This window comes from Pleuronectes platessa, chromosome 9 (genome assembly GCF_947347685.1).
Source record: "Pleuronectes platessa chromosome 9, fPlePla1.1, whole genome shotgun sequence".
Classification (NCBI taxonomy): domain Eukaryota; kingdom Metazoa; phylum Chordata; class Actinopteri; order Pleuronectiformes; family Pleuronectidae; genus Pleuronectes; species Pleuronectes platessa.
The window spans coordinates 25,194,237-25,217,416 of record NC_070634.1 but is presented as its reverse complement, the minus strand read 5'-3'; the positions used below and the strand labels follow the sequence as shown (position 1 = coordinate 25,217,416).

Below are 23,180 nucleotides of genomic sequence, written 5' to 3'. Positions count from 1 at the left end.
AATCCAAGCTTTTGTAAGGCTGTGTGCTCTGTGTCTAAGGCCGCTGCTGTGTGTGTGTGGTCACTTCCTCTATTTTCTTTCCCCCCGTGAGCCTGAGTTTATATTTGGAGGCAGGATCAGACTTGCGTAAATCATTGATCAGCCTGTTTTTGCACAGTTCCCTCTGTGTATTATAGTGTTGCAGTCTCCAGTTTCTTCTTCTGTTGGGCAGTTCAGGGTAATGAGGATAAAATGCACGTAATAACCAGAAGCTGTGTCCTATTGTTCTGGATGCAGACGCTGACCTTCGTCAGAAGTCAAGGTAAGACCAAGGATTTCTTGATTATTCAACTAATTCCTTGATCTTATCGATGCTGAACACGGAAATTGTACAACTATGTATTTCTCTCTATAGATCCTCCTGATGGCTGTACACTTCAAGATTTTCGAAATGGGCCCTTGTTTGATTCCAATTTCGACACAACTGGTCTGGAGGCCCGTTACCCCGCCGGGAAACAAATAAGAGTGAGCTGCAGTATTGGTTACAGTGGGTTTTTCAAACTGAGCTGTGTCGAGGGTGAATGGAGGACGAGAAACACGAAATGTCAACGTGAGTTATAAACTTTTACCAAAATAAGTATTAAGTTTTTCAGTTTTATTTACATGTTTGAATTATAATGTCCAGTTATCAACTAATTTAGAGTACGTTTCATAAATGAGAGGAATTTGTCTCGTCAGTGCAGAGTCGCTGATTTTCTCTCTCATTCGTGTTTTTTCAAGCGATGTCATGCGGTCATCCCGGTGACGCCCCATTTGCCGATTTTCAACTGTCGGTAGGAGACGATTTTGTCTTCGGATCACAGGTTCTATACACCTGCCACAAGGGGTACGGAGATATCTACAGTCAAAAATTCATGTTGTGCTTTTCAGTACTGTTTATTATCCCTAATCTACGCCGTAGGTATCAAATGGTCAGTCGGACTAGCCACCGGCGTTGCTTGTCAGTAGGCTGGGATGGCGTTGTTCCGACGTGTGAAGGTGAGAGCTTTCTCTGTAGTGCGCCTCTTATTGTACCTCCATGTCAAAGGTTTTCCACTCATCCGATGTATTTCTCCATGGTGTCTTCCCTTCCAGCCCAACAGTGCCCATTTATCAAAGTGAACGACAACGTGCAGGTGATCGGGGACCCGGAGGAAGCCAACTTTGGCAACGTTGTTCGATTTAGCTGCAAGTCCAACTCGGATGTCCTGATTGGATTACAAGAGATCTACTGTAATGAAAGGGGAGAGTGGAGCGGAGAAGCTCCGATCTGTAATAGTAAGAGAGAACCACACACATGCATGAGCCACGACTAATCCACCAGCAACCACCTCCTGGTCGCCGTGTGGCAAACGTAACAACCCACAGGAACCAGTGAGAGATCATCCAGTTAGAGTTGGCAGTCAAACCAACAATCTCCAGTTTGCAGCAGATGCTGTGATGGTTTTTCTTGGTCGTCAATTTAAGGCTAAAGTGCAAAGAGAGTGAAAAGATAAAACAGATATAAACTTAACAGATCAAAGAACTGGTTGAGAATCATTGGACTTAGAAATCAACCTCAAAGGAATAGTTTGACATTTGGGTTCAACTTGATAACTTGATAAGAATTAGTTCAGAGGAACAAGTCTCATATCTGCTCTTTAAGTTACAGCGAGTTACAGTTAGCTTAGCTTAGCATAAAGACTGGAAACCGCACCATTTTCTCAGAGCACGATACATGAATTGGTGCAGACACAAATAAAAATATGTAGTGAATTTAAAAGTGGTTTCATAAGGCGATTGTTGGATGTTTGAGCTTTACGGACCATTCTAGTTTTTATTTTGAGGATATAACAGCATTTAATATTTAAATACACAACTTTACAACATGCAAACCCTACACTACTTCTGTTTTCACCTATTACTATAGGTACATTTATTTCAGAATCACTCAGGCCAGAGGTTACCATTGATTCAATATCTGTGCCCGACGACGTCAACAATATTTGGGGCTACTGACAATATTTTAGGGTCCAGAGAATTTCTTTTATCACAAAAGTCAAATGTTTGTCTGCCCGAAATACAAATAGTCATACTTTTTCTAAATTTTTTGCTTAATCTCTATCAACAGCTTTGTGCAAATGAATGAAGACACATTTTTGAAAAGCAGATAGCCGATGCATTGGGGTCACAATTTGATTTGGCTTTTCTGTGAGCAAATGTTGTTTGTTATTCTTCCACAGTGATGCGTTGTCGGGTACCTTTGATTGAAAATGGCAGAGTGCCTGGAAACATCCAAGAGTACAAGGAACATGAAATCCTGCGTTTCCAGTGCAATCCAGGATTCCAGCCCAGTGACGACAGACCCTCAAAATGCACAAAACTCGGGTTAAGAGCCGGGTGGAACCCCACTCCTGAATGTGAACGTAAGTATGAAGTGTGTCATGTCAGCACCCTTACAGCTGAAGACTGGTGCTGTAGAGACACATGGACGTCATGGTCACAGCAAACTAACCAGAACATGTACTTCATCTCCCAACAAACGCAGCGACAACATGCAAACTGCACCTGCCGCCACTCGATGGAACCGAGTATGACCCTTCTTCCAAAAACGTGTTTTCACCTGGGGACACAGTCACAGTGACATGTGGACAGCGCCACTGGATTTCTGACCAACTGCAAACATCAACACTGGTCTCATGCAAAGGGGATGGACAGTGGTCTCTTAGACCCGTTTGCCAAGGTATGGAACAACGTGGCCTCGAGACAAACTCACAGGAGATAATGATTCTGAGTGTTATATCGATCACCTGAGATGAACCAGTCCCTCTCTTTTTCTAGAGGTGACATGCAGCAATCGACGAGATCCGCTCGTCTATTGGTGGGACGTCTACCGGGGACAACAGTTGAAATTGGGGGATCGGGTTAGATATCAATGCAAATCAGGCTACAAGAGCATGAATGGTGCCACCAGTGCCGCCTGCACCAGAGAGGGCTGGAAACCAGATCCATTGTGTCAAGGTATCATCAAGTTAAACTTCTGTTAAAGACAATATAAGTAGTTTTTTACTGAATGTGTTCAGGGTGATTTTGGTGAAGTCAGGATTTATGTGTTTAACTCTAACGGCTGTTTTCCAGAACAAAGTCAACGAAAGGAAGAAAACGAATGAAACCATTTTCGTTGTTATAGTTTGAATCTTTGCAAAAGTAGATATTTGCCTTGTAAACCCTGTATCCTACTCCAGGATCCCAAAGTGCCTGCAACGTAAATATAGGAATAACTGTTGGTAATCAAACTCATATGAGCCACTTTATTCATCAATAATCTACCAACCAGAGACCCAGGAATCTCATTTCAATTAGAAACTGTATTTAAACTGTAGGATCCAGGATGTGTAAGTTCCATTTCCCAGCTGCACAAAGGAGTGAAGGGAAATAAATGACTTTTCAATGTTATCAACATCTAGAGACACTGAAACATGGTCAAACTAAAACAGAACTTCACTTATGTTATTTCAACATTACAGGCACATTCTTAACATCATAATTAGGAAGAAGCTTTCATACGACTGACAGTAAACACAGCCCACTAGGACAACAATGTACATGTCATGGATTTTTCACTCTTACTTTCTCAGCTATCACATGTGACAGAGAAGATATCGAGAATGCAGATATTATCAACCCTCAAGACAAATACAGGTTCAATGATAAGGCCAATTATGTCTGCAAGGACGGTTACCAAGGACGGTTTGATCGCACCTGTCGAGAAAATGGTTGGAGCAGACCCTCACAATGTAGAGGTGAGGAAATACACAACACGTTTAGTGTTTCTTTTTTTGTCTGCTTTTCCTTTTGATTACCATTTTCCTGTTTTGCACACATGCATTTAGTATAATATATCCACAAATTAACATCTCCGCAAAATGAATGTGTTCATTGGGATTTTGGAAGAAGTCAGGATTTATGTTTTTAACTATTACGGCTGTTTTCCAGAACAAAGTCAATACACAAAGGAAGAAACAACTGAAAGTCTTTTCGTTGTTATAGTTTGAATCTTTGCAAAAGTAGATATTTGCCTTGTAAACCCTGTATCTTACTCCACGATCCCAAAGTGCCTGCAACGTAAATATAGGAATAACTGTTGGTAATCAAACTCACATCAGCCACTTTATTCATCAATAATCTACCAACCAGAGACCCAGGAATCTCATTTCAATTAGAAACTGTATTTAAACTGTAGGATCCAGGATGTGTAAGTTCCATTTCCCAGCTGCACAAAGGAGTGAAGGGAAATAAATGACTTTTTAATGCTATCAACATCTAGAGAGACTGAAACATGGTCAAACTAAAACAGAACTTCACTTATGTTATTTCAACATTACAGGCACATTCTTTACATAATAATTAGGAAGTAGCTTTCATGGACAACAATGTACATGTCATGGATTTTTCACTCTTACTTTCACAGCTATCACATGTGACAGAGAAGATATCGCGAATGCAGATATTATCAACCCTAAAGACAAATACAGGTTCAATGATAAGGCCAATTATGTCTGCAAGGACGGTTACGAAGGACGGTTTGATCGCACCTGTCAGGAAAATGGTTGGAGCGGACCCTCACAATGTAGAGGTGAGGAAATACACAACACATTTAGTGTTTCTTTTTTTGTCTGCTTTTCCTTTTGATTACCATTTTCCTGTTTTGCACACATGCATTTAGTATAATATATCCACAAATTAACATTTCGGCAAAATGAATTTCTTGCAGAGAGAAGGTGTAAAAAACAAGACATCAGAGAAGCATATATTTACCGCAATGAGAGGGACAGTTACAGCCACGGTGAAATAGCCCACTACCGCTGCAATAAAGATAACGAGAGACGTTTCAGTATCCTCTGTGAAAAAGGTGTTTGGACCGGGATTCAGAGCTGCACAGGTGAGACCACACGACTCGACGGTCACACAGGAGAGGGCATTTTTTAAATTTCATTTTCTTTTCAATGTCATTTTAACATATCCTCATGTTACTGAATAGTTGGTCTTTTATATGATTCACAATTTAACATGTTTTATTTGTGTCTGTATTGTATGTGAAGCACTTTGAGCTGCAACCGTGGTATGACAAGTGCTAAAAAAGTGTGTTATTATTTTTTATATTATTATTATTATATATGCTCGAGTTGAGTATTCACACTCTTATTCAGTGCAAGGTTTGACCTGCTGGTGGCGCTGCTGCAAAACTCACCACACACATAGGGCCTATCCTTCTCATCCCTGTCAAATTACAGAGAAAATCGATCTTGCAGTTTCTCAAATAGTTTCATGTGCAACAAAGTGGCTAACACTGTCCTCCCATGAGCCACAAACCACTGGGACCACTGGAACCACTGGATGTTGTCTCTTTTAATTGATTCTGTCTGTTTTCTCACAGATTGTCCGAAAGCTGAAGTTTCTAATGGATTCTTTGCTGGTCCGTACGGTGACAAACTGTACTACACCTGTAATGAAGGCTATAAGCTTTTCACCAGCGGCTGGTGGGCTGAGGCTGAGTGTCATGATCGCCGGTGGCCTGTACTTCATCAATGCATCGGTAATACACACAAGGTCTTGTTATAACCAACTCAAAGCAAAGTACAAGCAGTTCAGCAGTTTTCATGTACAGCTGGATGGTTTATATTCCTTAAACAGAAGTTGAATTTAACATTTTTAAACATTGGAGTTTGTCAAGGACCCCCAGGCGAACCGGGATTCAAACCAGTGACCCTCATACGGTGCACACTACCGCACTCCCATGGGACGCCTAGTTCTTACAAGCGCTGATGCAAAATAATGTATTATTACTTGTTACTAACAACATGCAAAGCTGATTGTTATGGTGTCGCCTCCAGAGAACAACGCATGTGGAGACGTGCCTGAGATCTCTAACGGGGAGGTGAGGTCTCTACGTAGTCATCATGCAGAAGGAGAAAGTGTCACGATTACTTGTAAGAAGGGATTCACCGGCCGGGTGAAGCAATTAACCTGTCGTGCTGGAAATTGGACTTCAGAAGGACTGTCACTCACAACAATCTGTGAACGTGAGTCCACTGCTGTCTGATCAGATGTAAGCACTTGTAGTTGGAACATCATTCGTAACTGTGCATGTTATGTTGTCTCTTTCAGCTGATGCCGAGTCCTGCAGCCCTCCACCGAAGGTTCAACACACTGTTGTTGTGGGTTTGTATCAAAGGGAGTTCCTGTCCGGCTCTGACGTGACGTATCAGTGCCGGGACAGTTACCAGATGGAGGGAGACGCCACGATTAGATGCAATGATGGGAATTGGGAGAAGCACAACATCGTGTGTGCACGTACGTTTCTATAATCTTTAATTCCACATAAAGCTTATCAAACAAGACAGTTGCCACAATTCCACTAGTTTGTCCTTTCTTCTGTCCGAGAGACAAGGTCACTGTTCACTCGCCCAATCGCTGTCTTTGCAAGAGTGCATTACAAAATGATGCATGAGCTAATGAAACCTTTAGGTTTGGGACAATTTGAAAATGTCTCTATTGTGTCAGCACCCTTACAGCTGAAGACTGGTGCTGTAGGGATGCATGGACGTCATGGTCACAGCAAACTAACCAGAACATGTACTTCATCTCCCAGAAAACGCAGCGATAACATGCAAACTGCTACTGCCGCCACTCGATGGAACCGAGTATGACCCTTCTGACAAAAACGTGTTTTCACCTGGGGACACAGTCAACGTGACATGTGCAGAGAGCCACTGGATTTCTGACCACCTGCAAACATCAACACTGGTCTCATGCAAAGGGGATGGACAGTGGTCACTCATTCCCGTTTGCCAAGGTATGGAACAACGTGGCCTCGAGACAAACTCACAGGAGATAATGTGTAGTAAGTGTTGTATCGATCACCTGAGATGAACCAGTCCCTCTCTTTTTCTAGAGGTGACATGCAGCAATGAAAAAGATCCACTTGTTCATTCATGGGACGTCTACTGGGGACAACAGAAGAAATTGGGGGATGAGGTTAGTTATCGATGCAAATCAGGCTACAGGAAGACGGATGGTGCCACCAGGGCCAGGTGCACCAGGGAGGGCTGGAAACCAGATCCATTGTGTGAAGGTAACATCAAGTTAAACTTCTGCAAATGTCAATATAAGTAATTTTTTAATGAATGTGTTCATTGGGATTTTGGAAGAAGTCAGGATTTATGTGTTTAACTCTTACGGCTGTTTTCCAGAACAAAGTCAATACACAAAGGAAGAAACGAATGAAAATCTTTTCGTTGTTATAGTTTGAATCTTTGCAACAGAATATATTTGCCTTGTAAACCCTGTATCTTACTCCACGATCCCAAAGTGCCTGCAACGTAAATACAGGAATAACTGTTGGTAATCAAACTCACATCAGCCACTTTATTCATCAATAATCTACCAACCAGAGACCCAGGAATCTCATTTCAATTAGAAACTGTATTTAAACTGTAGGATCCAGGATTTCTTTAAAGAGGCATCAGGACACTAATATAGACGAAATAATGCGTCGTAAAACTTGTCAAAAATATAACATTGAAATCTTCCTCCACAGCTGTTGCAGACCAGTGATCCTGATTTTCGTCGTTCAACGAAGTGAAAAGAATAATTCATTAAAATGTGTTTTTTTGGTCAGATTAAGAAGAAAGAAAACCACGTTTTGTTTTTCATACCGACGTCATGAGCTCCTGCTACATGCAACCGCTGGAGTGTCCATGTGTCCCACTGGGAACGTGTGATAACGTGATCTGATGTTGTGAAGCTTGTGTTGAATAAAAGAAGTGAATTTTAAGATTCAAGGATTTGTTTGGTGGTTTAATTATTTCAGTATGGAAAGTCTATGTGTGTGTGTGTGTGTGTGTGTATGAAGTATGAATATAAAACAAAGTGATGAAATGATCAAATCAAAATCTTTGCAAGAATTTGTTATGTATAAAAGATCAAAATAATGATAATGAGAGAGAATCAGATGGAATCCATAGCGAGATGAAAATGGACTGGAAATGAATGAATAACAATTAGATGGTTTAATCATTGACAGTGGGAGGAACTGGGACCGGGAGTGTGTGTCTGTCAACAGTTTTTTTTTAACAGGTTTCATCTCGGCAGCAAATATTAATCCATCAAATTTCAAAAACAGTAAAAAATGAAAATCACAAAAGATAATTACAGAACACGCACAACACAAATTGTCCAGAGGAATTAATATTATTTGTTTTGCTTCTACACAAACTGGTAATAAAAACTAAAGGGGAGGGGGGGGGGGGGGGGAGAACACATGCAATAACTGAGATAGGGATTTTAAGGTTCATTCTAGGTGAAGGTTAGAACAACAACAAAAACCAGGATAATAATAAAAGTTCACTTAAAGAATAAAAGTGAATAAGGGGAGACAACAAAAAACAATTAAAAGCGATTAAACAGCGTTAGAGCACAAATATCAGAATACAAATGTTACAGAGCAGAAAACTGTTTCAATAAAACATTTTAAAAGTTTAATCCAGTCGGTAACTTTCAAAGCTAGATCAACATTAAACAGTGAATTCAAACCCGAGCTCCTCCTGTTGCCAGCTCAACTTTAATGCACTTGGGTGAAGGTCATGAAAATAATAAAATCAATTCTAACAATTATCAGAGGCCACTGAAGAGAAGCTGAAACTGAAGTCACGTGTTCTCTGAATGTGTGAATGTAGGTCGACACAAAGTCCTGGATCAACGAAGATTAAACAACACTCAACAACAGAAAATCATTATATTTAGATTTTAAGTTTTAATCGTTTGAGTGTAAATAAACCGTCAGTTACTTGGCTGAATACAATGGACTTTGCACCGTGGAATTAATGCTATTGCCTCATTGAGTGCAACTTGTTTTTAGAGAGAATCCTATCAGACATTAAACTTTAAAATCTTTATTGAATGAGATGGTTTAACGTGACGTTCATCAAAACCTCCGTGGAGCAAAAAGCGACAACTTTAATTCGATAAGTGTCTTCGTTTCATCTGATGAAGGAATTTGTCAGGACACCAAATAAACATAGTGAAATGTCAATTCATTGATTATTGTTATTGCGTAAGAAGATTGTATCTGTGGACTTCTCTGGACTTTTCCGTAAACCATGCGATGTGAGCAGTGTGTGTCTGTGTGTTTGGCCGTGCGTCATGTTGTGCTCGTGCTGCCTCGCTCCCTCTGGGCAGTCCCATGCCGTGACCCCCTGTGCTCCCTCAGGATCGCGACTGGGGGACAAACACACAGGAACTCAGCTCAGAAAACAGCTGGACTCTGCACAGCTGCGCCGCTGAAATGCGACTGTCTCTAGTTCTTGTGCTGCTCCAGTTGTGGGGCAACGTGGAGGTTTCTCTGTCACAGAATGGTAAGTCGGACTTTCTCTTGAATTTGCATTTGCACCAGGAGCCGAGATGCAATGAGAGAATTCAGCATTTTTATTATAAAACGGCCTCTTTGTTTTCCACTCACATGTCACTTCTTCTGTACGCGTGTTGAGGAAATACTCTGAATACTGGGATCTGAATCCGTTTGTTCCTCACCCGTGTTGTCATGTCCTTGTTTGTCAGTATGTTCCAAACCCCCCGATGTTCCACACGCCATCGTCAACAACGAGACCAAAAGAGCCGAGTACCCACAAGGACACGTGGTCCATTTCACATGTGAAACTGGTTATATATCAGGTCCGACCATCAGATATATGTGCTCGAGCGACGGCTGGATGGTCCTTCACAAGGGGACGTGCTACTGTGAGTTCACCAAACTTCTCTCCTCCTGCATTTCGTTGCAACACACGAGATCCATCGAGTTCTGTACGGAGGGAAACCTGAGAGAGATTAAAAGAAGACGGATCTGAAATGCATTTGTCTCATTTAACGATAACAAATGTCTTGTAAGATTTTGATTATTGTTCTTCTCCAACAACACAACAGACCAGGAACACGGCTGCTGCACAAAATCAATGTTTTTATCAAAATCATGTCGCTGTCACTTGACCCCCCAAAAAAGAACCCTTGTTTTAGAAACCAGTCGGTTAATGAATAATCTTTTAATCGGCTGACTGGGGTTTAGGAGGTAGAGAGGGCCGTCCACCGAACAGAGGGTCGGTGGTTTGATCCCCAGCTCTTCCACCAAATGGCTCCTGACATCCATCTGGAGCATTGTTGCAGATGATGTTTGAGTTTCTTTATTGTGCACTTGCAGGATTAAGTTCACTGTTAAACACGTCATTGTTTCCTTATCATTTCAAGCACTTTAATTAGTATTTCATGTGTTAAATGAACATGTTGCTGTCTCCTTGCTGAAGAGTTATTTGGTTCCTGCCCTTGTTTGACTCAGGTCACGAGTGTGACAGGGTGGAGAGAGTTATGTACTCTCTGTGCTTTGTGTGAATGTGTGCGTGAATACGACTTATTCTGTACAACTGGTCGATACAGTTCTTTGTTTTTCTTTTTTCCAGTGAAGCCATGTCAACTTCCTGACGACACTCCCAACGGCTACTATCAGATTATCAACGGCGACGACTTTGTTTTCGGAGCAACCATCAAATACTTCTGCAATGAAGGGTGAGTGGACGTGGAATGACACGGCTCAGTCCTTCTTATATTTGTCTGATGGATGAGGTTGTTTCCCTTTTCCCCCTGAAAGCAGAAAGCGTCTCCTCTGTGTGTGTTGCAGGTATCAAATGGTGAGCAAGGAGGACACGCGCACCTGTTATCTGGACCATTGGACCAATCATGTACCAGTGTGTGATGGTAAGTCCAACGTTTGTTATCGTGCAGGAGAAATATTTTTTGGGAAAATGTAAACATGCAACAGCAGACTTTTCACTTATGGTTCTGCTGCTTTTTAAACTATGACTTTTTTTAATTTCCCTCAGGATCAGTTAAGTATCGGACTATTGATGTGTGGAAGCTTAAGTTTGACTAAATCTGTATCGTACATTTTGTTCAGCGCCTATTTTAGTCCCAACTCCAACTGCTCTGACCTTTCTGTGATTCGTGAACATGCACCTGCCGGGGTTTCTGGGTATTGTAGTGTTTTTACCTGTCCAGCATAACCCAGCATTTACATTTCAGTAAAACTAAGCTGGAAAAATAATTTTGAAACCACAGACTGAAACTAAAGATGACACGACGTGATGGAGATGCTTTGGCTTCTCTTTAAGGAGCAAGCCAAAGCATCTCCATCGCCCCCTGGTGTCTGGCTGCAGAATTGGTCAAGAGTCCTCTATGTTAGTGGATGGGACACGGACCCAAAGCTGGTTTCTGTCAACTTAGATGTTCTTATCCCAGTGATCAAATAATTTTGGATTCAATTAGTTATTTGATTGAACAGGCTTAGTTTCTAGACAGTGGAGACACGTCCTCCATCTTTATTAACAGTTTATGGTTAACACTGGACGTCGATGAAATAAATGATGGGTCTGTAGTAGTTTGTAAGCCCATGATTCCACAGTAACGTTGAGGATTTGATTAAAAGTGAAGGTGGAACTGCTTTGCAGCTCGGCTCCGTTAAGATTTAGGTTCTCTGATTCTTAAAAGCTCAGATTCTTTTTGATAAAAGCAGCTCTTTTCATTTCCAAATCCCGTTGTTGCCTCCCTGAGCGTTTCCTCTCTGCTGGGACCTGACTGACTGTTTGTGTTCACTCAGCTCTGAGCTGTGAGCCCCCTGCGGATGAAGAGATCACAGTCAAAGGTTTACCAGAGAACGACGAGCCCATACTTCCTGACCGCTTCCTCGAAATTAGCTGCAAAGTTCCTGGGAAATATCTGAACGGCAGCACGATGCTGATATGTGGGAAAGACGGACAGTGGAATCATCCGCTCCCCACGTGTGAAGGTTAAACTGCTTTTAAACTAACCCTAAACAATTCATTATGCTGTACAAAGCATTTATGATTTATGAAGCTTTTTTTAACTTTGTAAAATCTCTTTCATTCTTTTCAGACATAACTTGTGAAGTCGGAGAGATGCATCCTAGTCTCAGGGCAGATGGATTATCATCAGGAAATAAAACAGTGAAGATTGGACAGAAGTTAAAGTTTCACTGTGACGATGACTACAGTCTGAAAGGCGCTGGACAAATCGAGTGTTCAGAGACTGGGCAGTGGAACGCCCAATTTCCAACTTGTACTGGTACGTCCTCTCTCACTTGAGGATCATTAATAAGCATCTAGATTTAAACTTTACTGAACAGATCCATAATATTTCTATACAGATGTAACATTTCAATGATCTTCCTCACATGGGCTCATGAAACCCAAATCCTCCAATCTCTGAGGTTTAATGCTGCATTTTAACCAACTGATAACACTTTAATTCCTTTCTTCGAATCAGACAAATGCAAATTCACAGGAGTCCCGTACAACATGCACGTCCGAGGTCCAGGCCTTCAACTCACTCAAGGACAAAAGTTGACGTTCTCTTGCCGCTTTCGTGGTCAAACTCTTCGGGGCAAATCAGAAGTTAAATGTTTGGCAAACGGACAGTGGAGTGATCCCTTTCCAACATGTGGAGGTGAGCTCAGTCGCTTGTGTCTGTTCTCTTGCTACTTATTTAAAGAAATGATGGGGATTCATCCTTGAGCGATTCTTTCAGGATCCAGTGGTTTGTTAAGTCAAAGTTAATCCAAATGTTTATTTGTGAGACAGATCTCAAATGTGATCTTAATCGTTACCTCCATTAAGGAGATACCTTTTTCATTTTGTTTCCCTGTGGAGTTAGTTTGCAGGATTACGCAAAAACTACTGAACAGATTTTGTGCGTATCTTTGGAGAAGGAACATTTAGGAGTGGATCAGATCAATTGGGCTGATCCAGGAACTTTCTACTTTCTCTGCAGCATCTAACACAGAATTCATTCAGTCCAGGGCAGTAGCTGCTAGTAGCTGCTTTTATGGCCTCAAAGACAGTTGTAAAATGTCTTAATTTTAAAAGTGTAACAACCGAACATGTTCTCTCTGTCATGTGCCCACACTCTCTCAGATCCTCTGGATTGTCAGCAACCACTGCCTCTTGAAAACGGAGACACCAAGAACTCCATGAAGTTCAGGTACAGACACAATGAAGAAGTTGAATACATCTGTCAGGCTTACCACATCATGCAGGGAGGACCCTTCAAAAGGTGCAACAACGGTGAATGGACCAGAGAGATAAGATGCCTCAGTAAGTCATTTTTTAGAAGTACTACTAGTTTTAATCTCCAGTGTTTGGATGACTGCTACATAGCAAATCTACTGGAGAGGCAGTGAACTCAAAACACAGACAAATTGAAGTTATGTCTTGATATTAGAAAAATATATAAACGTCATATATGTGCTATAGGAATGAAAATGTAATGTAATGAGAAAAATATATAATTTAGCAAAAACAAAAATGTAATTTAATTAGAATAAAGTCATAATAAAAAAGAAAAAGTCAAAGTATGTGTTATACGTTATAGAAAATATGGCTGATTACATGAGGGTCAGTGGATTTGAGTTTCCCACTCTAATAAATTCTCTTGAACTGAGTCCAGCACTGGTTATATATATATGTATATTGTGTGTATATATACATGTATTTGGAGTCTGATGTGTTTGATCTGTTTCAGAACCCTGCACTGTGGACGATGAAGCTAAGAGGACACGTAACCTTATGTTCAGGTACAGTGAAAAGAATAAAATGTATGCAGCCCACGATGATTGGATCGAGTTCTGGTGCAGCACAGGAAGACCTGTCGGCTCCGTGGAGATGCGTCAAAAGTGCGTGGACGGCGTGCTGCAGCTGCCCTCGTGCCAATGAAGGCTTTCTAGTCCAGTGGATGTGATAAACACTGAGGGGTCGTGAATCAGTCAGGTCATAACTACTGGAACTGATGTACGTCATCGTGCTGTGTGTCAATTTAATATGAACTGTTCTGCCTCAAAATGACAATAAAGTGTGTTGTAGTGTTCCACTTTGACTTTTGTTGTGCTGAGAGGAAGAAAACACACAATTTACTGTTATTTCTATGAGATTCCCTGAGATTTTTGGTATAGATATGGTTGAAAGGGGAGAAGGTGAAAGTTTAAGTCAAACGTCAATTTAGACTTTTTGCTTCATACTGGAAAAATACATTAATTACTGTTTGTCACGCCCTAGAAAGCCGGTTTAGGTTTTGCTAATCAATAAAAATGTGTGTGATATAAACAGAAAATGATTGTTGCTACACTGAATTTCTGTCAATAAAAAAATCTTAATAGATTTTGTCTTAAAAGATCTTCTTTGGTTCATGGGGATAAATGTTGGATATTAAAGGGTCCATGTTTGGAAACAGATATAATAACACAAACACACCACAACACAGCAAAATGATAAAAAAAACACACAACAGACAGAAACTTACAGGAATCATGGCTCTGACTGCTAGTCGCACACAAACTGATATTACCCATGATCCTCTGCTTCCTGATCCCGAGGAGCAACACTCACTCAAACATCAAACTCACAAAATATTCCTTTACCTCAGATGTTTACATCTATGAACTCACTTTATTTAAATGTTTTATGTTCATCTATGTTATTAGTAGCTTGTGTCTTTGTGTAAATTTATATCTGAATAAATGATCAGTCTTTAAACCCATTTTATCACAACGTGTACTCTGCTTTGCAGCCAAATTTCTACCCAGATAAAGATTTTCTATTCTATTCTTTTAAATATCATCCTGTCATTTCATTGTGTGCAATGATGAATAAACCCAACATACTTTCATATTTAAATTTTTATTTCATATTTACTTTAGATTGGCTGAGTTGGAGCTGACTTGCTGAAATGCAGAGTATTTTGTTTGCTCAATTGATTAAAGCTAATGATTCACAGGGAAGAGAAAACAAACTTTTACAGGAATAATTTGTTTACACTGTATGTTAAACAAGTAAGATTACGACAAATAGGATTACTTTTAATAATTTAACGTGTTTTTTTTTCCTTTAGTAAATTTCTGACTCATTTAAAACATTCTGCAGTGTAAATCATATGCTGTATATGTACAGAGCCATATTATTAGGAACATATTCCTGAATTCCAAGCTTTTGTAAAGCTGTGTGTGAGGCCACTCCTGTGTGTGTGTGTGGTCACTTCCTCTATTTTCTTTCCCCCGTGAGCCTGAGTTTATATTTGGAGGCAGGATCAGACTTGCGTAAATCATTGAGCAGCCTGTTTTTGCACAGTTCCTTCTGTGTATTATAGTGTCTCAGTCTCCGGTTTCTTCTTCTGTTGGGCAGTTCAGGGTAGTGAGGATAAAATGCAGGTAATAACCAGAAGCTGTGTCCTATTGTTCTGGATGCAGACGCTGACCTTCGTCAGAAGTCTAGGTAAGACCAAGGATTTCTTGATTATTGATTACTCAAGTAATTCCTGGATTTTATCGATGTTGAACATGGAAATTGTACAACTATGTATTTCTCTCTATAGAGCATCTACCAGATTGTACACTTCAAGATTTTTTAAATGGGCCCTTGTTTGATTCCAATTTCAACACAACTGGTCTGGAGGCCCGTTACGTCGGCGGGAAACAAATAACAGTGAGCTGCCGTACTGGTTACAGTGGTTTTTTCCAACTGCTCTGTATTGAGGGTGAATGGCAGTCGAGAGGCACGAAATGTCAACGTGAGTTATAAACTTTTGCCAAACTAAGTATTTCATTTTTATTCAGTTTGATTTACAGCGTTGGGTTTGAATCATAATGTCCAGTTATCGCTGAATTTAGAGTACGTTTCATAAACAAAAGGAATTTTTCTCATTAGTGCAGAGTCGCTGATTGTCCCTCTCATTCGCCTCTTACTGTACCTCCATTTCAAAGGTTTTCCACTCATCCGATGTATTTCTCTATAGTGTCTTCCCTTCCAGCCCAAAAGTGCCCAGTTATCCACGTGAGCACCAACGTGCAGGTGATCGGGGACCCGGAGGAAGCAAACATTGGCAACGTTGTTCAATTTAGCTGCAAGTCCAACTCGGATGTCCTGATTGGATTACAAGAGATCTACTGTAATGAAAAGGGAGAGTGGAGCGGAGAAGCTCCGATCTGTAAAGGTAAGAGAGAAACGCACACATGCATGAGCCACGACTGATACACCGACAACCGACTCTTGGCCGCCGTGTGGCAAACGTGACAACCCACAGGAACCAGTGAGAGATCATCCAGTTAGAGTCGGCAGTCATACCAAGAATCTCCAGTTTGACGCAGATGCTGTGATGGTTTTTCTTGGTCGTCAATTTAAGGCTAAAGTGCAAAGAGAGTGAAAAGATAAAACAGATATAAACTTAACAGATCACAGAACTGGTTGAGAATTATTGGATTTAGAAATCAACCTCGAAGGAATAGTTTGACATTTGAGTTCAACTTCTTGATAAGAATTAGTTCAGAAGAACAAATCTCACTTCTTCTCTTGAAGTTACAGCAAGTCACAGTTAGCTTAGCTTAGCATAAAGACTGGAAACCGCTCCATTTTCTCAGAGAATGATTCATGAATCATGATTTTTTTTTTTTAATCAAAGAGAGTGATTTGGTGCAGATACAAATACAAATTTGGATATATTGAATTTTAAAGGGCTTTCACTTCAATCAGGAAAGACATGATTTATCAATGTGTATTTTCACAAATGCACAGAAGTAATGTAAATGTTTATAGTCTTTGGCATTTTACACCCTAGAGTGATGTCATCAGGATTAGAAGGGGGTGGAGCAGAGCATCGAGCATGAATACCCCCCAGGGTCTAGACACCGGTGGTGGTTCATCAATCAAAATTTGATTTGGCTTTTCTGTGAGCAAATGTTGTGTGTTATTCTTCAACAGTGATGAGTTGTCTGGTACCTGTGATTGAAAATGGCAACGTGCCTGGAAACATCCAAGAGTACAAGGAACATGACATCCTGCATTTCCAGTGCAATCCAGGATTCCAGCCCAGTGAAGACAGACCCTCAAAATGCACAAAACTCGGGTTAAGAGCCGGGTGGAACCCCACTCCTGAATGTGAACGTAAGTATGAAGTGTGTCATGTCAGCACCCTTACAGCTGAAGACTGGTGCTGTAGGGACACATGGACGTCATGGTCACAGCAAACTAACCAGAACATGTACTTCATCTCCCAACAAACGCAGCAATAACATGCAAACTGCTACTGCCGCCACTCGATGGAACCGAGTATGACCCTTCTTACAAAAGCGTGTTTTCACCTGGGGACACAGTCACAGTGAGATGTGGACAGAGCCACTGGATTTCTGACCAACTGCAAACATCAACAGTGGTCTCATGCAAAGAGGATGGACAGTGGTCTCTTAGACCCGTTTGCCAAGGTATGGAACAACGTGGCCTCGAGACAAACTCACATGAGATAATGATTCTGAGTGTTATATCGATCACCTGAGATGAACCAGTCCCTCTCTTTTTCTAGAGGTGACATGCAGCAATCAAAAAGATCCACTTGTTCATTCATGGGACGTCTACTGGGGACAACAGAAGAAATTGGGGGATGAGGTTGTATATGGATGCAAATCAGGCTACAGGAGAACAGGTGGTGCCACCAGGGCCAGGTGCACCAGAGAGGGCTGGAAACCAGATCCATTGTGTCAAGGTATCATCAAGTTAAACTTCTGCAAATGTCAATATTAGTCGGTTTTTTTGGTCCATATTTCTGAATGTTTTCCTTGAGATTTTGGTGAAGTCAGTATTTATGTGTTTAACTATTACAGCTGTTTTCCATGACAAAGTCAATGAAAGGAGGAAACGAATGTGTTATAGTTTGAATCTCTGCAACAGCAGATATTTGCCTTAATCAACATCTACTGAAACATGACTTAATTTATGAGGGAATTTTTTTAGTTTCTCTGCTGTATCTCCCACAGAATTCATTCAATCGAGGGCAGTGGGTGCTGCTAGTTACTTTTATGGCCTAAAAGACTAAAAGTGTAACAACCAAACATGATCTCTCTGTCATGTGCCACACTCTCTTAGCTCCTCTGGGTTGTCAGATACCACCGCCTCTTGAAAACGGAGACACCAAGAACTCCATGAAGTTCAGCTACATACGCAATGAGAGGGTTGAATACATCTGTCAGGCTTACCACATCATGCAGGGAGGACCCTTCAAAACGTGCAGCGACGGTGAATGGACCGGAGAGATAAGATGCCTCAGTAAGTCACAACCACATTTTTTACAGGTAGCACTCGTTTTAATTTCCAGTGTGTTGGGACCTGGTATTTGTGAACTACAGCTCGGCCTCCCTGTATAGTCAAACCCCTTACAACATGTGTCTTTGTTCTGGAGACAAACCAGAGCCTCCAGAACTCAGTCTCGCAGGGAGCTTCAAGTTTCAACCACTATTGGTCACACTGGGACCCATGACCCATGAGGTCACCAGGCCAATATAAGCCCAGTCCCCCGTCTTTTCTTTCTCTTCTTCCTCTTTCAACTCAACTCCTTCTGCTAAACTCTCCGAGAGGAGCTCACCTCTCTTTCTGCTCAACTTCAATGGAGGAGAGGTGCAGCATAATATTATGCTTGGAAGGAAGGATATATAATATGATATATAATTGAATCTAAAATGTGTCCTTATGTGCAGTATTAGAAAAAGTTGCTGTTTACATGAGGGTCAGTGGATTTGAGTTTCCCGCTCTAATTTATTTTCTTGATCGGAGTCCAGCAGTGGTTAAATATATATATATATTGTGTATATATACATGTATTTGGAGTCTGATGTGTTTGATCTGTTTCAGAACCCTGCACTGTGGACGAAGAAGCTATGAGGACACGTAACCTTATATTCAGGTACAGTGGAAAGCATAAAATGTATGCATCCCACGATGACTGGATCGTGTTCTGGTGCAGAACAGGAAGACCTGTCGGCTCCGTGGAGATGCGTCAAAAGTGCGTGGACGGCGTGCTGCAGCTGCCCTCGTGCCAATGAAGGCTTTCTAGTCCAGTGGATGTGATAAACACTGAGGGGTCGTGAATCAGTCAGGTCATAACTACTGGAACTGATGTACGTCATCGTGCTGTGTGTCATTTTAATATGAACTGTTCTGCCTACAAAATGACAATAAAGTGTGTTGTAGTATTCCACTTTGACTTTTTGTTGTGCTGAGAGGAAGAAAACACACAATTAACTGCACATTTAACTGTTATTATCTGTTTCTCTGATCCTCGGTTTATTTTGAAAGTTAAAAACAAGGAAGGAGGGATAGCAGTATGAAGGGATCATTGGAAATGGACCAGCTCAGAGAAATGGACTTTGGCTGGAAAAGTCTGATACCGTCCTTTATTGGGCCACAGCAGAAAACCCACTGGGGTAGAAATCGATAGACAAACTGTGGACAGCTAAATACAAACAGAAGTGTCCAGATGTCAAAGAGTATTTATTGGAAACAGACAAACAAAGTCCAACCAGACATTTCTCAATGTGAGATTCCCTGAGAAATTAAGACTTTTGGTATAGATTTGGTTTAAAAAGGAAGAAGGTGAAAGCTTAGGTCAAACGTAAATTGGGACTTTTTGCTTCGTACTGGAAAAAAATCCTTAATTACTGTTTGTCAATCCCTAGAGAGCAGGTTTTGTTTTTGCTAATTAGTAAAACATAATGTGACTATATACATCTGTCTTGACGTCTGCTCGGTGCATTCGCCGCCGGTCTCTCTGCCCCAATGATGGACTCCATCAACCAGATTCAAGAAACATTTGCTTCTTCTAACTGGGAATTATTTCCTCAATTTTCGAAGATAATATTCAGCTGCATATGGAAATACAACGGTAAAGACCAAAGTAAACTGTAGTGGTTTAACTTGCTTATTCAAAGAAAATGTTTGATACATGCTTTGACTCTACAGTTTATTACAGTGTTAATTTTCGTTGACGAAAACTATGCCGACAAATATTCGTTAACGACCCTTTTTCAATGACTAAGACGAGACGGAGACGGATCTTTGAAAATAAAAACTATGACTAAATCTATTTTTAACTTTCGTTGACGAGACGAGACGAGACGAAAATGTTGGTGGTTGACTAAGTCACAATAATTTTTAAAACATCATGGTATCAGGCCGTCATGAAGTATCAGGAGCGGGCGAGGGAGTCTGTGTGTCTGTGTGTGTGTGTGTGTGTGTGTGTGCTCCCTGATGGCTCACAGGTCCGTAGCTCCGCCCCCCGCCCCGCGCACTCGCTCAGAGAGACACAGTCAGATCAGAGCTTGTTCACGTGAATCAGCCGCTCACTGACTGACTGCTTCTTAACTATGGAAACAGTGAAAACACAGAGTTTCTCTGGTCTCAGCTGATCGGAGATCAGCCCTCAGCTGCTTGATCAGATCAGAAGCTGCAGTTGGTTTCTACCGAGCTGCAGTTTCTGTGTTCGCCACCAGTCTGACCTGCTCTCCCTTTTTGTTTTCACATTTAAAACTAAATATATATTTTTAAGCTATTAGGCTGCAGCTATATGTTTTTATAGAAAAGGAGTTTAATGTGGCTATTAAATGTGACTAAAACTAGACTAAAATGTAATCCGTTTTCGTAGATTAAAACTAGACTAAAACTAAGAAGGATAAAAATGACTAAATGTGACTAAAACTAAAATGCATTTTCGTCAGAAGACCAAGACTAAGACTAAATCAAAAATAGCTGCCAAAATTAACACTGGTTTATTATCATTGTATCTACTCTGTTTCGTCTCTGTGGAGCAACGTCTATGCAGAACCTCAAGGGGTCACTGCTGAGCAACTCCTCCACAGCTGTGTCCTTCAGTTGACAAGTCAGGGGTACTTGCTTTAGTTAGTTAGTTGTCCAAACAGCGTCTGTCCAACAGATTAATGACACATATATTTTTGACTGAGTCGGAGCTGATTTGCTGAAATGCGGCGCATTTTGTTTGCTCAATTGATTAAAGCTAATGATTCACAAGGAAGAGAAAACAAACTTTTACAGGAATAATTTGTTTACACTGGATGTTAATCAAGAACAATCTGACGCCAAATAGTACTTTTAGTTATTTAACGTGTGACAAACTGTACTACACCTGTAATGAAGGCTATAAGCTTGTCACCAGCGGCTGGTGGGCTGAGGCTGAGTGTCATGATCGCCGGTGGTCTGTACTTCATCAATGCATCGGTAATACACACAAGGTCTTGTTATAACCAACTCAAAGCAAAGTACAAGCAGTTCAGCAGTTTTCATGTACAGCTGGATGGTTTATATTCCTTAACCAGAATTTGAATTTAACATTTTTAAACATTGGAGTTTGTCAAGGACCCCCAGGCGAACCGGGATTCAAACCAGTGACTTTGATACGGTGCACACTACCGCACTCCCATGGGACGCCTAGTTCTTACAAGCGCTGATGCAAAATAATCTATTATTACTTGTTACTAACAACATGCAAAGCTGATTGTTATGGTGTCGCCACCAGAGAACAACACATGTGGAGAAGTGCCTGTGATCTCTAACGGGGAGGTGAGGTCTCTACGTAGTCATCATGAAGAAGGAGAAAGTGTCACGATTACTTGTAATAAGGGATTCACCGGCCGGGTGGAGCAATTAACCTGTCGTGCTGGAGAATGGACTTCAGAAGGACTGTCACTCACAACAATCTGTGAACGTGAGTCCACTGCTGTCTGATCAGATGTAAGCACTTGTAGTAGGACCATCATTCGTAACTGTGCATGTGATCTTGTCTCTTTCAGCTGATGCCGAGTCCTGCAGCCCTCCACCGAAGGTTCAACACACTGTTGTTGTGGATTTGTATCAAAGGGAGTTCCTGTCCGGCTCTGACGTGACGTATCAGTGCCGGGACCGTTTCCAGATGGAGGGAGACGCCACGATTAGATGCAACGATGGGAATTGGGAGAAGCACAACATCGTGTGTGCACGTACGTTTCTATAATCTTTAATTCCACATAAAGCTTATCAAACAAGTGCTAAGATAGTTGCCACAATTCTACTAGTTTGTCCTTTTCTTCTGTCCATCGTGTACGAGTGACAAGGTCACTGTTGTGCAATACTGCATTAAATGTGATACCATAAAATGGTGTGCCTTTCAGCATTCAATAAATTTGGTTATCAAAATTAAATATTAATATTTACAATATTAATATTAAATCCTAACTTTTATTGATTAAAGTTACCTCGGGTCACCACCCTTCAAAGGAAGGGAAAATATAGCCAATTTATTGATTAGGTCTCATAGAAGTACTAACTACAAATTTGGAACTCTGATTAACAATTAAATTAATAACTATAACCAAAATGACCATATAGATAGTTAGCTTAGTTCAAGGATATGGAGTTCTTGACAGTGTAGTGGCTGGCAAAATGCACTTATGCAACATTAATGAAAGAACATTTGTGAAAGAAAAACATTTATTATGAATATAATAAAGTATAATAAACACAAATTACTAACAATGTACTAACTAAACAAAGATGTGTATGTGAGTGTGTGTGTCTATGTAAGTTTGAGTGCTCCCCAAAATGGCGGCTGGCCAAAATGATAACACCCCCCCCCCCCCCCCCCCCCCCCCCATTGGAATGTTTACAACAGGTAGCGGGGGAAGAGATAATTAGGTGAAGGATTATACGTGTGTCTGTGTGTGTGTGTGTTTGTGCCAAGTTAGACAAAGAGTGTAGAATGAAGTGCAAAGAAAGACTGTGAAGAGCCTAACAAACTATCATTTCTTTCAAATATAACCCAAAATATCACAACACATATCAAACTCATAAACAATCACAGAATCGAATAAACTGTCCTGCTTAGCCTAGTAAAATTATTATGCCCAGTTGTGTTACCCGTCCTTAGAAAAGGGGGAGAAAGAAGTTGCAGTTCAGTTCGCAGTTCTGTGAAATCGTCTCGCCGGTTATCTGGTTTCTGCCTTAATGGTTCAGTTGAGATGTGGGGCTCAGTTGCTGCTTGAAGTTCTCCTGCAGGACATCGAGTCGCTGCTAGGAGTTTGGTAGAGCTTGTGTTGCGAGGAGGTTTCCTTGGTGAGATGAGCTGGAAGCTGCACACTTGCGTTGCTCTCGTTGGATGCGAACGGGAGCCGAGCTGGAGAAATCAGGTTTCTCCCCTCGACAATGCAGGAAGAGAGGCTGGCAGCCTTCTCTCCTTGAAGGGTTTGAAGAAAAGATATTGAG

At 41.1% G+C, this 23,180-nt stretch overlaps 3 protein-coding genes across 5 annotated transcripts; all 3 read left to right on the top strand.

Moving 5' to 3' along the window:
* The first annotated feature begins 14 nt into the window (after positions 1 to 14).
* On the top strand, positions 15 to 14,270 carry LOC128448718 (complement factor H). The gene is made up of 25 exons (XM_053431492.1): positions 15 to 301; positions 395 to 589; positions 760 to 865; positions 941 to 1,017; positions 1,114 to 1,296; positions 2,241 to 2,423; positions 2,546 to 2,740; positions 2,839 to 3,018; positions 3,636 to 3,800; positions 4,469 to 4,633; positions 4,772 to 4,939; positions 5,435 to 5,593; positions 5,892 to 6,080; positions 6,166 to 6,351; positions 6,650 to 6,853; positions 6,953 to 7,132; positions 9,264 to 9,413; positions 9,616 to 9,795; positions 10,506 to 10,611; positions 10,724 to 10,800; positions 11,699 to 11,887; positions 11,995 to 12,183; positions 12,385 to 12,564; positions 13,032 to 13,211; positions 13,639 to 14,270. The coding sequence occupies exons 1-25, from the start codon at positions 232 to 234 to the stop codon at positions 13,827 to 13,829; spliced, it is 4,047 nt and encodes a 1,348-aa protein (XP_053287467.1). The 5' UTR covers positions 15 to 231; the 3' UTR covers positions 13,830 to 14,270.
* An 881-nt stretch (positions 14,271 to 15,151) lies between these two features.
* LOC128448673 (complement factor H-related protein 2) lies at positions 15,152 to 19,125 on the top strand. Of its 3 annotated transcripts, none has more exons than XM_053431441.1 (8): positions 15,152 to 15,380; positions 15,481 to 15,675; positions 15,916 to 16,098; positions 16,863 to 17,045; positions 17,168 to 17,362; positions 17,461 to 17,640; positions 18,021 to 18,200; positions 18,783 to 19,125. In XM_053431441.1, exons 1-8 carry the CDS (start codon positions 15,311 to 15,313, stop codon positions 18,971 to 18,973), a joined length of 1,377 nt encoding a protein of 458 aa, XP_053287416.1. In that variant the 5' UTR covers positions 15,152 to 15,310; the 3' UTR covers positions 18,974 to 19,125. The 3 variants fall into 3 exon arrangements, with proteins under 3 accessions (XP_053287416.1, XP_053287417.1, XP_053287415.1); XM_053431440.1 differs by having other exon boundaries at positions 15,155 to 15,380; positions 15,901 to 16,098; XM_053431442.1 differs by lacking the exon at positions 15,916 to 16,098 and having other exon boundaries at positions 15,153 to 15,380.
* Positions 19,126 to 20,983: 1,858 nt separating this feature from the next.
* Positions 20,984 to 21,965, top strand: LOC128448674 (complement factor H-related protein 2). Its single transcript, XM_053431443.1, has 3 exons — positions 20,984 to 21,161; positions 21,460 to 21,648; positions 21,734 to 21,965. Exons 1-3 carry the CDS (start codon positions 20,999 to 21,001, stop codon positions 21,931 to 21,933), a joined length of 552 nt encoding a protein of 183 aa, XP_053287418.1. The 5' UTR covers positions 20,984 to 20,998; the 3' UTR covers positions 21,934 to 21,965.
* Positions 21,966 to 23,180: the final 1,215 nt, after the last annotated feature.

Bases quoted from the DNA above. Each gene is read 5' to 3' on its own strand.
- LOC128448718 (XM_053431492.1), top strand. From the start codon at position 232: ATGCACGTAATAACCAGAAGCTGTGTCCTATTGTTCTGGATGCAGACG. The intron at 3,801-4,468 runs GTGAGGAAATAC...TTACTTTCACAG, and splicing joins CAGACCCTCACAATGTAGAG to CTATCACATGTGACAGAGAA. The intron at 5,594-5,891 runs GTAATACACACA...TGTCGCCTCCAG, and splicing joins TGTACTTCATCAATGCATCG to AGAACAACGCATGTGGAGAC.
- LOC128448673 (XM_053431440.1), top strand. From the start codon at position 15,311: ATGCAGGTAATAACCAGAAGCTGTGTCCTATTGTTCTGGATGCAGACG. The intron at 15,381-15,480 runs GTAAGACCAAGG...TTCTCTCTATAG, and splicing joins GACCTTCGTCAGAAGTCTAG to AGCATCTACCAGATTGTACA. The intron at 16,099-16,862 runs GTAAGAGAGAAA...ATTCTTCAACAG, and splicing joins AGAAGCTCCGATCTGTAAAG to TGATGAGTTGTCTGGTACCT.
- LOC128448674 (XM_053431443.1), top strand. From the start codon at position 20,999: ATGTTAATCAAGAACAATCTGACGCCAAATAGTACTTTTAGTTATTTA. The intron at 21,162-21,459 runs GTAATACACACA...TGTCGCCACCAG, and splicing joins TGTACTTCATCAATGCATCG to AGAACAACACATGTGGAGAA. The intron at 21,649-21,733 runs GTGAGTCCACTG...TGTCTCTTTCAG, and splicing joins ACTCACAACAATCTGTGAAC to CTGATGCCGAGTCCTGCAGC.